The 15,659-nt window shown below is 37.0% G+C and overlaps 1 protein-coding gene across 1 annotated transcript in view; it reads right to left on the bottom strand.

The window, feature by feature from the left end:
- Nucleotides 1-57: 57 nt before the first annotated feature.
- The window catches only part of LOC135695055 (mutS protein homolog 5), a 30,228-nt gene continuing 14,626 nt past the window's right edge, over nt 58-15,659 (bottom strand). Inside the window, exons 19-27 of the mRNA XM_065214001.2 lie at nt 15,355-15,451; nt 13,835-13,924; nt 12,654-12,780; nt 11,804-11,953; nt 11,143-11,217; nt 9,265-9,408; nt 7,165-7,302; nt 4,023-4,096; nt 58-3,440 (exon numbers count right to left, since the gene is read on the bottom strand). Coding sequence (XP_065070073.2) covers nt 3,341-3,440; nt 4,023-4,096; nt 7,165-7,302; nt 9,265-9,408; nt 11,143-11,217; nt 11,804-11,953; nt 12,654-12,780; nt 13,835-13,924; nt 15,355-15,451 — 995 coding nt within the window. The 3' untranslated portion in view covers nt 58-3,340. The remainder of the gene's footprint in view (nt 3,441-4,022; nt 4,097-7,164; nt 7,303-9,264; nt 9,409-11,142; nt 11,218-11,803; nt 11,954-12,653; nt 12,781-13,834; nt 13,925-15,354; nt 15,452-15,659) is intronic.

Genomic DNA, 15,659 nt, shown 5'->3' with positions numbered 1-15,659 from the left:
CTATCGGATTTCAATGTCGGAAATTGATTGGCTATTTCAACAAAAGTGGGATGACCTACGTAAGTCATGGGACTTTTACCTCTGACGTCAATAACGACGAGAAGTGTCTTAGCAACATAATAGAAAGGAAAAATCAGGGCATCACCTTTGATATTGAATGAAAGCGCAAGAATTTTGTCAAGATAACTCTTTGTTTTTCGGTGTTATCCCTAGTTTGTGACCTCAACACGGGCCAAGCCCATTTCTACGAACTGTAGATTGAATGAAATACTATTTCATGGATTCCTCTTAACCCACGTGGTAAAGCATAGCGGAAAAGTATAATCCTCAACGGCAGTGTGCAACGTAGTAAGGCGTGTCAATGGGCTACAAGGCAAAAGGAAATACGTTTGCTTGTTCTATGAATTCAAGATTGAATTTGAGGAAATCAATGGAAATTGTGGTCAATTTTACGAGAGTTTAGGCGGGGAAACGGATAGTAGAAGCTAGCAGGTCGATTCTTTAAAATGGAAACATAATTCTAAACGCCATGCTCAGTGAAACGTCATTTAACGACATTTTTATAAAAAATACGAAACCTTATCCTGAAATTGGATAAACACTAAATTTGTAATGTAAGAAAATCATATAGGTAGGTGTTGAAAAGGAGGTCAAATTTGATTTGCTGGGAATAATGCTCCCTAAACAAGCTACATTTGTAAGTACAATAATTCACATACAAATTCCTTGTTTATTAATTAATTCCTTATGCAATTTTAATCGACATTCCAACTTTTTCTGACATTGTTGAGAGGCCAATTCTGAATAAAGTATCAACAATTTCCAAAGAGTTTGTCTCGACTTTTTGACAATATTTTTCGCGTTCTGTGTTTAGTGAGTGGGGGCGGGGAGGGGGTGCTTTGATTCATCCCTTTTTGTCCGAGGCGCCAAAAACCCCATTGAAACTCCAAAAGCTCCGAGGTTACCATTCCATTGAAATCTCTCATACCTTTGGTGGAAATCCCATTTTTCATCTGAAAATATTTGGAAATCATTTGTTTTTGTGGCAATCTTGTACGCTAGTTACAACACAGGGAATCATCCCTCGTTTTGGCCTTCGCACAACTCGGAGAATTTACGGTTGCTTTTAGCGACTGGTAAAATTAAAAACAAGAGTCATGTCCCTATTCTTCCGATTGCCCCTTCTTACACTGGTATAGTTTATTAAGCATTCAAGCAGAACTGCCTAGTACTCAGTCATGTAAATAATAGGGGACGTGGGGGCGTGACGCCCCTCCCAAAGATTGAAAAACCCAATTTCAGTTGGAAAACCTAACAGATTATTTGAATTTTTTCTCAAGACCAAACTTGTGAATTTTATAATTTGTAACAGGAATTTTGTAATTTTAATGTAGATACATTTACCTTCTTAAAATTCACAGGGTGGAGCGGACCCATCCAGTAATCGTTTTCTATTGTGAAGCCCTGTATCCACTGGATCTTAAATTACACCATTGCACCGTTTATTTCCTTTTTGAAGGGATTTAAGTTGAATTAAATTATTTTTAACAGTCAAGGTGAATTTCCAGATAAGAAAATTGAAACTTTACTAGTACTGAGCCTACAGTTTTGAAAAATAATACCCTGTACTGATCAGAAAAATTTAAAATGGGAACTTTTTAAGAAACTACAAGTAGATAGTTAGTTGAATAAAAATTAAGAATCTTTCTGTGCTAGAAATGTTCAACGCTTCTTACAAAAAGCGTGTGTATGCTACGCTGCCCCTTCTGATTGTAAACGTCTTTAACTCCTTATTATAAATTGCTGTGATAAAGCTGTTGTGAAGGCAGAAAGCATTGCAGAAGCTGCAGGAGAATTTGATCAAAGAAGAGTGTTTCATCTGACGAATCGGGCATATGCACTTGCTCTCGAATCCCCATTTCATTTGTAAACAACGAAAGGGCATTTGACCCTCTGAAAATTGCTAAAAATTCCCTTTGATCAAAAACAAACAAAGAAGACTCAATTCCTTGATGCTTCTATATCGTTAAGATATATTTTAGATAAAATTGATCTGCAGCAAGTTAGCTTTAAAATGGGCAAATCAGAAAAAGAAGAATCGCTGCTAATTGACTTGAATGAATATTATTTTTATCATTTAACATATATAATTGTAGGCACAGTAGATTTAAAGGTCGAAAGAAAAATTCCTCAAGTAAAGTTGGAATTTTCATCCTTCCACGACCCCCCCCCCAAAAAAAAAAAAATTTGCGGCTTGTTTTTTTCCCTGCTAATACTTTGTATCCATTCTCAACATTCGGCGGGAAAATTTTTCGGACACGGAGGGGATAAAGCTCTATCGAGAATGTCCGTGTAAAAAGCTTTGGCCATGTTGGCGGCAAAACACGATTAGAACATTCCCGCAAAAATTCAAGAATGGGTAACTGGGCGAGAACATGAACACTTCTACAATACTTTTCTTCGGAGCAGAAAAGCAGTTTTCAGACAACAGATACTTTAACTGGGTGTCAGATACCTACAAAGTTTGATTAATCTATATGATTTGCGAAGGGCGTGGCTTGTCAAAAAAGGGACAGCATTTATGTACTTCTATGGGGACAGGGGGACACTGGAAGTTAAAATTCTGGAGATGAAGACAACTTTTTTCTTAAAACTTCAGAAAGTAGCAATACAAACCGAATAGGATTCACAACTGTTTTTAGTCTTTGAATCCTTTTAGACCATGGATCCTTTGATTAATAGGGCTCTGTTTTGGAAATGTTCGATGGTCTGAATTCTGTCAGTACTCTATGTCCAAGACCTTGTTGGTTACGATTTAATTCTTGCTAACGTTTCAGCGATATTACTTTGTTCATACTGTCCCCTCCTTTAACACCAGGAGTGTTGTGAAACTACAATTTCAAGTCTAGACCAAGATACCTTTATGTTGATTGGCTAGGAACTGTTACTTGTACCGAGAACTTGTTTTATGCGCATGATAAACGTCATTTTAACATTGCAAACATTTTATCATGCAAATATACAACAGTGCCCTAAACACTTGTTGTTGCACAGCTATATATAAGTGACTAAAGGTTGAATAACTGTACAAATATGTTTAGCAGCATTCCTTGCAATCAACTGGAGATTGTAATGAACCATTTAGTTTTTAGTTTTTTGACTCCGTGCTGCGCATGTGTAGCTTGAAATAAACAGATCCCATTTTATAATCAATTCAACAAATTTACTTTTCCTTAACTAGGTAAATAACTTATTGACCTTTCCTTCCCGGTTCGTTAAGGAGAGATAGTCACTTCAAGGTTGACGAATCCTCCTTCAGGAAGATGTTTAAGCAAAGTGGTCAGTCTTCATTCACAAGACTTACGCATCCTTGGAGAAACGAAATGACGTCACAGCTTTCTATATCCAATTCAAGGAACTTTTCAGTGATAGCAGAGAACCTGTGAAAAGATATCAGCAAATGGTTACTAAAATTAATGCAGGTATGGTGTACTGGAATAGATACGCAGACCAGTTTTAAATTTTTGATAATGTTATGGAAGGCGCAAAATGTTGAGAAGGGAAATCGAAACCTTTGCTACTTTTATGTACAGGGGCAACCGTAAGTACCAGCAGTCCCTTGTTTAGTAATCCATGAAACAAGGTGAAGTAGGTTTTATTGCCTTGATAGTTTTGGTTAGAAATATAGTCATTATAAAACATGGTTAAATATATAATCATATTATCGAGTCATTGCAATAAACACCTAATTTAAGCAATAGCTCCATATTAATAGTGTTGCGTTGCTATTGGGCTCCACTTGAAAACTCCATTCGCGGAATTTCAGCTGACACCGACAGGTCCCTTTCATTTTCTAACAAAAAAGGACTGGTCCAGAAAAAATTATTTCAGGTAACAACGGAATCACAAAAATATAATTTTTCAAGAGCTGATACATGAACAGCTCAGTAATCTCAATGCCTCTTGCATATACCAAACAATATATTAGTGTAAATAAAGGTGCATATACCAAACAATGATACCTGTCAAATCTCGTTTCCGAATCGACGGAGTGCATTCGTTCCACCTCTCCACCTGACGCGATCACCCTGGATACCTACGATTCGACAAGACTCATTATTGGCATAATGGTATCGTTTTTTGAGTCAAAAAATACAAACATTTTTATAAAGTAAAAATTATACAGATTTAAATTGCTAAAATTTAAAAATAAATGTGAAAATGGAAGCAAGGCTTAAACTCGACGTACTATCTGAGTTTTCTCGGAGCTTTAAACATTGTTAATAATAGCAATACAGTAGTGTCGTCTTAGAATAGCTTAAGAACATATCTATGCGCAAACCTTTTGTATCTAAATATCATAAAGTTATGAAATTTCTTGTATCAAATAACTGAAAAAGACCCAGCGACAAAAGGGGCCTGCCCAAGGTTCTTTGAGATCGGTATAAAATTTTCACAAGCCCTAGAGCTTATGTTCTCTATCCTGCTCTTGATGATGCTCTTTGGTAGGCCATTAGCAAAATGGAAGCAATTACACACAGGAGAAAAATTTTGTTCCGAATTCAAATGTGAGAATAGTCGTTTTAAGAGAAGAAACATCAAATACCCTGTGTTTGTATCTAACATCCCGAGCATAATATGATAGGTAGCAGCTTATGCAGAATTTTCGTCACAGGTGCTTTGTTTTGAATGAAAGAATAAAGAAGAAAATGCCTATCACATGGAATGATAACGAGTAGGTTAACGGCCATTTTATCTCAAACCACAGAAGTAACGAAAGAATCTAGAATGTGGTTTATTTTTCAATGATACGTGGGCTGAGATACGATCACAATTTTAAGCCGGCCAGGTGCTGATTTTGTGTGATTCTGAGCTGTGTTTAAGAATTTCATAGTCAAAGACGACAGTATGTGAAAACAATAACTCTTTCTGTATTGAAAACTGCGATGAAACCTTTTAGCAAAATTTCAACTAAGCATGAATAAATCTAATTCCAGATATTTGACCAGCAGATTTCAATTGAGATGTTGGGATTCCTCTTTGAATTGGTTATCAACTTGGGCGTAGAAGCTGGAAAGGGGATAGTGGCAACCCATACAAACTTTTAGGAAAATGTCAATTGGTCGTCATATGGCCCACGTGCCCCAAATACAACACGTTTTTATGTGAGAAACATAAATGTAAAAAAACATGAACCATGAAACATTCAGGAAATAATGACAGGCTGAGAAAGACAGAACTACATATTCCTAAGAATTTTACAAAAAAAGATAAAGTCAAAATACCCAGAAGTGATCGTGGGATTGACGTGGATATGAAATATCAAACAAAACGTTTATGCAAGTTTCGTGAAATGAAGACTGACAAATATAATTGCCTGTACCAGCCTTAAATTGCTAGTTAGAGGTTCCAATACTTTAGAAACAACAAGTAACGTTTGAGGCTGAACTTTAACAAGCCTAAACTCGAATGAAGAGTCTTCCTGTCTATAGTGCATAGATTGTCAAGTCATCTACAATCTTCCGATCGCCCTTGAGGCTGAGTCAGGAAGCTCGTGACTGATAAATTTTGCCACATCGTTGAAGTGGAAAAATAGGCCAATGATATGGTTTCAAGAGATAATCCCAAAAATCAAAGAAATATTGAACGAAACAACGATACCTGCCCGTTTCGTCTATTTAAGCCAAAATATCCTAGCTAAGAATTGACCCTTCTCTTCTTTATCACTGCGTCCGAAAGTTATCTATGTTCCACTGCACAATAAACATTACCAAAAAAGGCTTGAAAAATTGTTATTCGAACTTAAATTTATTCGATTTACTTATGAATAAATAAATATCTAATTTCTCTAGAGCGAAATTTTCACTGTTCTTTCAATTAGCAAATTAATGGAAAATTTATTTTCTTTCACATCATTTTTATTCAATCGACTAACTACGGATACATATTGAATTCATTAAGCATGACCCTACGTCACAGCGAGCTGACGTCACACCTAGGTAACTGCTCTAAGTAAACTAGTGTCTATTGAACGGTTTGATATTAACAGTCTATAATCGATAACAGTTACAGGAGACCGTAGGAAACGGAAACACAAGAAATGATAGTATTGATTTATTGTGTATTGTTAAGATTTTACCGTGGTTTGCATGACCTCATGGACTTACTTAGAGAAAAAGAAACACAAGAGAATTGAAAATGTTGGTTAATGGGAATTAATTGTGGTTGGAACTCGTCTTAACAGGCTTGGCGACACTGAGGAATACATTTCAAATAAGGCAATTTAGAATGATTTGACATATAAAGAGTTATTCACTTGTAAATATGCTGTTAGTTTATCAAATAAGCTCTACCACAATAATAAACAAGGTTTCACACACAAAAAACAAGACGCATAATGCAACATAATTTGATCAACACGATTCGAATGATACATTCACATTCATACTGTTACTTTGTTTGGCCAAGAAACAGAATTACAACTTTTTTATTGAAGGCCCAAGAATGAATTTCATTTTGACTTCGTGATGCATAGTAACGCCTTTTAACACGAGGAGAAATGCTGCAGTAGCCCCTTTTGGCGTGCAAAAGTCAATCAAACAGAGCAACTTTCATTGAGGTTTTTTACTAGGGGGTTCAAAAACATAGCAGTGTATATGCATTATTTTGAATTCGATCTTCACCATCTTTGGCATTTATTTGCCCAGTACCTTTTATTTCTAAATTTGTTCGGCCAGTTGCTGTTCTTAAAACAATTCGCATAAGTTGCTGCATCCGGAAAAGAGGATTTTGAAAGAGAGAGGGGGTACTAGAGAGAGCGAGAGAGAGCGAGAGAGAGCGAGAGAGAGCGAGAGAGAGCGAGAGAGAGCGAGAGAGAGCGAGAGAGAGCGAGAGAGAGCGAGAGAGAGAGAGAGAGAGAGAGAGAGAGAGAGAGAGAGAGAGAGAGGGGGGGGGGGTACTTGGTTCCAGTTCCCAGTCATGTTTAGGTAAAATCCTATTCCAACGCTGTGTGGCCGCAAATCCTTAATACTCACTGAAATGGTCATCCTATTCTAAGAATAATTCTCCAAGGCCCAGCTGCTTGAATCCCAATTCCCAGTGCTAAAATAAGCGAATCTCATTTTCAGTTTACCCCGCAAGGACCCTCTTGAAACTTTCACTTACCTCTGCTGCCCGTTTTATAATATTCTCATCGATTCCTGCCACTTTTGCAACATGAAGAGCGTAACTGCAGTCTGCGTGCCCATCTTTTATTTGGAAGAGGAACACTAATTCCCCGTTTTCTTCAATAACGTCCATGGTCTAAAGGTAAGACAAAAAGAGGAAGCTGAAGGGCCATGGAATATAAAGCAAAAGCAAAGTCTAGTTAAAAACTGCCATATTATGGCAAAACTTTAGAGCAAAGAACATGCCCTGATATTTTGGAGCTTTATGCCAAATATTAAGTATCAAACTACCAGAAAAGCCTCTCTTTATACGGTTTTAGCCCCCCCCCACTTTTTTAGACTCCCCACTTTTCTCAACGCTCCGCGGTGCCTGATTTATGCGGCAAATTGAGCCTCTTTCTTCATATAATGGAAGTTCTTATAAAGAAAAATGAAGTATAACGAAATGACCCCTCGGTTAGTTTATCCCTGAATGCTCCCCAGATCCTGCATCTCTTGGTAATTCATCAAGCTTGTTTAATTTTCTAAAATGCTTTCATGATGAAGAAACACAGCAAAAAAGATTTGATCTTTCATTCTAGATTAACACCAAGTTTACAATTTGTGTCTTTAAGACTCGCCTTAAGAATGGTTAAAAAAAAAATTTTGATTCAGAATTACAATTTCTTTTAGAAAATCAAGGCTTAGCAAACATCCAGGTATTCTTGATAAATGTGTGTAACTAGTGCACCGGAAACATTCTAGAAATGTACGCCAATGGATTGCGTTGAACTTGAGAGACCCATGGAATAGAAAAAGTTTGGTTTTTAGTTAGAATTGATGGTGGGTTTAGAATTGATTAGAAAAGTGCGGGTCATAAGATTTTCTAATGCATCCTTCCCTGAATCACATCAAAGTTAACCCAGGATCATGTGAAAATCAATCGACATCATTTCTTTGTTGGGAATGTTGTAACTTACTACATGTTAAGCCTGATGTTAAGCCGTCCCAGGAAAGGAGTCAGCTAATCCAGTTGTGTGCGTCAACGTCAGACTTTGTTTACGGAAGACTCTGAATTGATCAGATCCCTAGCGTGGGGAGGTGTACTAAATTTAGTGCCACTAGTATTGAACGATATAATTGGATGTCAATATAAGACAAAAGATAACGAAATCAACATACGGGCGTGGTTACCTAATTACATGTCAGCAAGCACCTTCAACATGAACGATTGATGGTGGGTTTTGACCATAAAGATATTGAGTTTTAGTAACCCTTATCCAATATTCATTTGTTGCGAAGCGACGAAGAAGCGAAGGATTTACATTGTGCTTCGAGGAATTTTAAGATCTGCTGGCAGCGCATTAGGAGCGGCAATGTCAGGACAAGGTATTCTACTTTGGTACCTTTGTGACGCAAGCACAGGTGATTTACATTCCATAAATATTTTTTTGAATGTGAATGGTTCATGAACTCCATTCTGATTTGTTATTAATCCTCTTAAAACCACTTTATTAAGGATGTAGTAACGCAGAATATAAAAGCAGAAGGTTTGAGCAACATAACAACTTGCTGCCTCTAGAGCCCTGTCCACACTACACAAGCTAACCCAGGTTCGCCCCAGGTTTTAGTTAACCCAGGTTAGTGTTCTGAATTTCTAGTGTGGACACAAAACCTGGGGTGAACCTGGGCTAGTTCTTTTAACGCATGCGCATATTTGAATGTGTTTTCATTTTGTGCGCCGAAAAATAAAAATACGTTACATGCAAACACCAGGCAAGGTTCAAATAAATAAAATAGAATATATGAAGATATGGAAACTTGCAAACAAAATTGTGGATCAACATGGAGCCGCGAAGAAGTTCTCAGTTCTCTTGCATAATATGTTGCGAAAAATATTAGCAAAAGTAGAAATTTGCCAATTTTTAGCATCAACAAAGAGGGCTCAGTCCACCTGAGCCCCCTAGCACTACACCCCTGCTTACAAGGCGATTTGCTGTAAATTTCAACGATTGTCTTGTCTGCAGCATACCCCCGACGTCTCAACGTTACAAATGCAGATTGAGACTGCTTGAACCTTATAGAAAATTAGAAATTTGATGAACAGATACCCGCTAACCTGGTAGTGGATAAGCTCTGACTCCGGCAGCAAGTTATAGCTTATCAAGCCATGAAAATGGGTTGAAACCAAAGTACGTGGACATTTCGGGCCTTTGCCAAGCCAGTGGGAAATTACAGATGCCAGCAACGCAAGACCATCATCCTGTTAGGGAAAACATCATTCAACACCGTGGTGGCAATTTTGGTTTTATAGATTATCAAAGAAGTCATAAAACTGTTTCAGAAAAAAAATTCTTGATGTCGTCCAGATTTTATATAGGACAGTAGACCCACATAGAGCTTTTCTTGGGCAAAAAGATGGTCCCATGATGACGTCAGAAAAGCTGTTATTGTTATTGCTGTTGCTACTTTAGGAACTTTGTTAAACGCTTTTGAGGCCCCTCTCAGCAGGGTTGCCAGATGGGGTAAACAAAAGAAGGCCAAATTAGAAAACACCCCAAAAATACATTGCCCAAAGTGAATTATATATTTCCATGCATAGGCCCTTTAGAAAATTGCCAAGCTTAAGCAAGAAACTGAGAAACTTTCTCCTTCAAAAAAAATTCCTTTGCTACAGTAATCGTTAGGCTCGCTGATAATTTGTTGACATTTGGATCTAAACCAAGCAGCATTGCTCTTTCAATTTGTTTTTTACTTAGGCTTTTTGAGTTTAAAACAAACAAAGAAATGACCTCATATTATATAAAATGGCCAAAAAGGCGAGATTTAAGTAGTAGGCAAAAAACAAATTTTCCATGCAATTTGACTCCAAAAGGGCAATCTGGCAACCCTGCCTCTCAGTCCGGGGCCTTAGGCAATCTGCCCCCTCGTAACGGCCCTCTAGGCGGTTACAAGTAACGAATGTTATCAAGCCTGTTTTAAAGAGTATAGAAAATAGTCTATTGGCATTTGCAGTCCGAAAATCAAACTCGTATTATGATATATTACTGATTTTTAAAACTCTCCAACTAAAGAACTAACGGTATAGTGGGCTCCAAATTGCTGGGATACGTGTGTGTGGACGACGAGAATTGTAAAAAATGCGCCAATTTAAGATCGTCCCATATTACTGTCATGTTATGATCGAATAATGTTCTTTATACAAATATTTTATTAATATAAGGATGAGCTGATTATAAGAATAACTTTTGTTCATAAATGTTTCAAAAAAACTAATTGCTACTAACTGTCTTGCGGTAAGGCAACACATCAAGGTCAAAAGTTTGCTAGCATTCTAATATTGATCTTATGAATTTTAATCTTTGCATCATCATAGTTTGATGATTTAAAGACTTTGGAAAAGAAGGCAACCATTTTTTATCATTTTCGGAGGGCCTAATATACTTCTTCAAAGCAAAACCTCATTTTTTGTTCAACAAAGCCCTGATAATGATTCTTTGTTTTACAATCATGCTTTCTGGTAAGAAAATGATTGAAAATGTATTGCATAAATACGAAGGTTACAGAAATAAGATAAAAGAATTTAGATAAAAGAAAATTGATATTGTTGTCTTATGACGCTAGCGTGTTCTTGGTTTTGTTGACCTGTGATGTCACACTAGTAGCGTATTTCATACAATACTAAATAAATATTTTGACACTGCCTTCTTTATGAACCAAAAATAACTGGAACAGCCTCTATACTAAACTGAGCCTAACCTGAGAGCATTTTCCGTATTTCAAGTGAGAGATTCTCATTTTGTGCAAGATTGTTTTCCATTTCAATTTCATTTTACGCATGAAATTTCCATATCAAATAAAAAATCAGACACTTTAAATTACCATGTATTCATCGGGAAGTTTGCCTTTTGTATCTGAATTTTCCAGTTTATTTGGTATGCGATGACCGACTTCTTAGTAAATTGATATCACAAAATTGACAATTCCAAGAACTTACCGCAGATGTTCCTTTGCCGAATTCGTCAACCAGGACAACAGATCTTTCAGTTGCCCCGTGAATTGCTGCAGAAATCTGTGGATGGGTAGATGAAAGCAAGATAAAATGAAGGACCATTTATAAAACAAGATCTACCACTTGCAAACATTAACAATTCAAAAGGCTAACGAGTGTTTGCTAAAAACAGGGATGAAACGTTTCTGGGCTCACTTTGGAGCTTGTGGATAGAATGGTTGCTAAGATATGATCCTGCCAATCCATATGCCAGGTTTCTCTTGCAATCATAATACCCCACGAAAAAAACCATTTGTTGATTTTGCGTTTAAATCAATAAAATGTTTACTGCAATACCCAAACTGTCTGCAAAAAGCTATACTTTCCCTTTTAAAACAAATTTTGCTAACAGTAGATCGCAAGTGTGGATGTATTTGTACAGGGCTGAAGCAGGGGGCTGGCTAGGCTCTGTCCCCTAATATCTCCCAATATTCATCTCAAACTATACTGTCAATCATGTTTCTTATGCTTCAAGCAGTTTCAGCAACAAATACATTCTAGCCTCTCCCAAAATCTAATATTTCTCTACGATCTCAGGAGAATCAACCCTATTGTCTCTCCCCCCAAATCCGTTATTTCCTCTGTGGTCTCAGGAGAATTAACTTACCTGATTAATGTCTATCATAAACGTGGATAAGGGAGTTGAAACTGTCTCTTTGGTGTGAATCCTCGTGAACAGACGATCCGATACACCAATTGTTGCTTCTTCGGCCGGTACAAAACTGCCAATGTGTGCAAGGAAGACTATGAGGCCCACCTAGAAGTGAAATTGCATATATAAAGAAATTGCAAATTGAATAGGCCATCAAAAGCCGTTAAACTAGATACCAGACTCTTCAATTAGTAAAGGAACATAAACGAAAAAAGAAAATTCTCTGTTCCCTTTTATATTAATTTGAGGCATATGGGGTGGATTAAGAGCTTAAGGTTAAACTCTGGCGTCCCTTTGCCATCAGGTCGGCGAGGGAGAAGAACACATATTTCGGTATATCAAGAGGGAAGTGCATCAGTAGCTTATGGTCATGTGCTTTCTATTCCATTTTCTTCGTACCCACACTCAGTACCCACAGAAGCGTTAGCTATATAGTTCAATTTTTGAGATAATTGCTGTTCAAAAGGAAAGTGGAGTTCGGGCCAAGTATCCCAAACCTTAACTAATTTATTGATCCATATGTGTGAATTCTGTAGGAAAATTTAAGCATGGTATCGGCAATGGATGTATTCTATTCACCTCATTGGTTATCGGCAAGGACACCTGCGCAGCGTGGGCTACGGGGGCAGTAGCCCCTTGCTCTTATTCATTTTTAGAAATCAAGTTAAGAAATCTTATTCATTTTGCTTTTGTTCAGACTTTTTCTTGGCGGTTTGCACCTTGCCTTCCTTGAGTGAAGGCTACCCTGGGCATCGATGAGTAGATAAGCATTGTAACTTAGAGCCAGGCAGAAGGACGAGAATACCTGTTTTAAATATACACTTTTGCCACTAGCGTTTGGCCCTGTGATTATCTTGATTCTTTTCTGCTGCGCATCCATTATAAAATCATTTGGAACAAACTGAGTGGTACAAAGCTCTTGTAGCGGGTGCCTAGAAAGGTCGAACAAAGCCTTGCAGATAAAATGATACTTAATGGTAAAATAAATAAAATTGAAGAAAAAGAATGAGATTCAACAAAAGCATGGTTACAAAGAAATTGGGTTTTTGAAGGCCTTTTTCCAATTTTATCTCCAAGTCGAGAAACATATTGGGTTTGTACGGGCTTCAGTAAGTTTTTATTCAAAATTTGGGTTCCCTATGGCTTTCTAAAAGAAAGTGTTTGCAAGGTAACGTTAAGCTGCCTAACGTTACCATGCTTTAGTCAGTTCTTCAAAGAACGGTGCACGGAAAAGACGGGAATATCTTGTTTTCCAACTCTTTATAACCATAACTTTAAGTTAATTTTGCCTAGCTTCTATTTTGTTCAGTATTTCTTTTCCTATCAAGCAAAGATGGTAATGATGCTTCGAAAGGTCTTCGGTGGATTGGCATAACCTGTTTCAAGAATGCCAACAGCATACTGGTCATGATACATTACATCAATCCTGCAGCCATGCGAAATCATTAACCATTGTCGCACAGTTTTATATCCTTATTCTCAAATAGCACATCTTGAATTGAGATAAGCTCGATTTCAAGAGCCCATTCATCAAGAGCTTTATGAATGATCTACACGAGATTAATGATATTATTTCCTTATCTCAAAGTTTAGATGCTACTTAACATCTATATCAATAGATTGGCTGCTTAATGACAGGAATATAATGTATTGTTACATAAACCTTCCTCCAACTTTAATCGATTAAATGATTCACAGAGCCCGTGCTAGCACAGATCCTTTCTACATCTCGTGATCAGGCAAGATGAACAAAATTCACAGCATTTTTCTACCAATTTCAAGTGCAAAACTTTTCAAGTTGGAAGTTGGAAGTTACCGACGTCAGTTTGTTGGTCGATCTTTTTTTAAAGATTCCACAATAGAACCTTTAGAGTAACAAAGGTTTTTGATATTTTTTTTCACTTGATCTTGCTTACCTATTAAGCCTGCTTGTTTAAAAATCTACGATTTAGAGGGGCGAAGGAGAAATTAAAGCCGCACCCTCACCTTCCATTTTTTATTGAAATGTCTGTGTCTTCTGTTAATTTGGGTCGGGCATAATTACATTCACGGGCTGCTGTTGCCAATGAAAGCAAACTGAAAGAAAAGCCAGGGAGATTTAGACAAGAAAAGTTGTACTGTTTAACAGGGCCTGCGCTACAGGGGTGGAAAGGGGTGCCATGGTCTCTCTACTTTTTGTGAAAAAAAGATTAAAATCATCTCAAATTACTAAATAAATAACTCTGTAGATTACAGCAATTACACTGAACCATAAGTAAAATTCAGCAAACAGCGTCAGCAAAATTTTCATAACAATTTGGGCTTGAGAAGGTATGAGGAAACTTTTTTTACAATTGCTGGCCCTTAAAAATTAGGGTCGATGGCGCGGAGATACATGTAAACAATAGAAGGGTGAAAGCAATTACTACGCAATTACTAAGTTATACATGTGAAAAAACGAGTTACTTGGTTCATGCCTAATCGCTGGATAAACAGTGACCAGCACGTGTTTCAACAGGAAAAGTGATAAATCCTAATTCATTTTACCAGCAAAACCACATTTCTGCTCTTTTAAAAGCTGTGAAACCTAAAAATGCTTCAGGTTATGGTTTTAAATACTTAAACAGGATACATCACCGAGCCATTCAGATACTGAGTAAGCATACTGGTTATGATGATACTGAGTTAGATTATATGCTCTCTGATTAATCAAGATGGCACTTTTTCAAAACAGGAATACAGTGAACAACCTATTGATATCACACCGCCTACTCGTGTTGCTTTACATTTATACGGGAACTGCATTAAATGCCTTAAGATTGTATACTATTTAGCATCGAAAAACATTCAGGACATGCCCATCTTTGATATTTTCATGGTACCAACATCTAATACTCATTACAGTTTTGATATTGCACCTTATAATGCACCTAATATTGCACCTAATATTGCGACCAGCAATGTACCTAATATTTACCTAACTAACATTACACCTTGTATTGCGTAGGAGTCTCAATTTTTCGACAAATAGAATGAAAAATGCATTAAAATCGATTTGATAAAGGATAGAGGACTATCAAGTGGAACAAGGACGTTCAACTTCATCAAAGCTGCGAAGCACAAATCAAAATTACTGTCTGGTCATACTCCTGGTGGGCAGAGCTTCGCAAATCAATTTATGTAGCCTAACATCGTAATGCTGTGGGATCTGGCTACATAAATGATGCCTGCAGTAAAAAATGTTTGCATAAAAAGTATCCCATTTCTAATGTTCTAATATATCATTCTAAAATGTCTTGATAATTTGATAATATGTCCTTTAAGGTAAAGTATTAGCACTACAGCAAACTGAAGCCGAAAATTTGTACTGGAAACTGACTTAACAGCAAGAAAGATGCTGAATCTGTATCTAGATCAAGCATTTTCAAGGATGATATATACGAATTTATCACAATTATTCACAAGGTCGTAAACATGCGTATGGATCTAAATTGAGGGTTTATATGAAAACTTCTCTGGTATCTCACCAATCTAATTCGGCCGCTAAGTCCACAACTGAAAGCAGAAGCTGGGTGTTTTCAAGAATGACCCCCTGCAGTCGATGCATTATGGCAGTCTCGTGATCTGAAAACGAATTATATGTTATATAGCAATATTTTAATCTTTACAAGGAGTAATACGAAGGATAATGGTGATAATAATGATCAGCATAAATGATGGTAGCCAAATTATTGATGTATATTAAATTAAAGGCACTCGTTGAGCGGAGGAATGCCGATCAAGTCGTTGATCCTATGTGAAAAGGCGGCCATGAAAGCTGAGGAAACCAATG

Source organism: Rhopilema esculentum, chromosome 8 (genome assembly GCF_057945365.1).
Source record: "Rhopilema esculentum isolate cy_ngs chromosome 8, ASM5794536v1, whole genome shotgun sequence".
Lineage (NCBI taxonomy): Eukaryota > Metazoa > Cnidaria > Scyphozoa > Rhizostomeae > Rhizostomatidae > Rhopilema > Rhopilema esculentum.
This window is presented reverse-complemented; position numbering and strand designations above follow the sequence as displayed.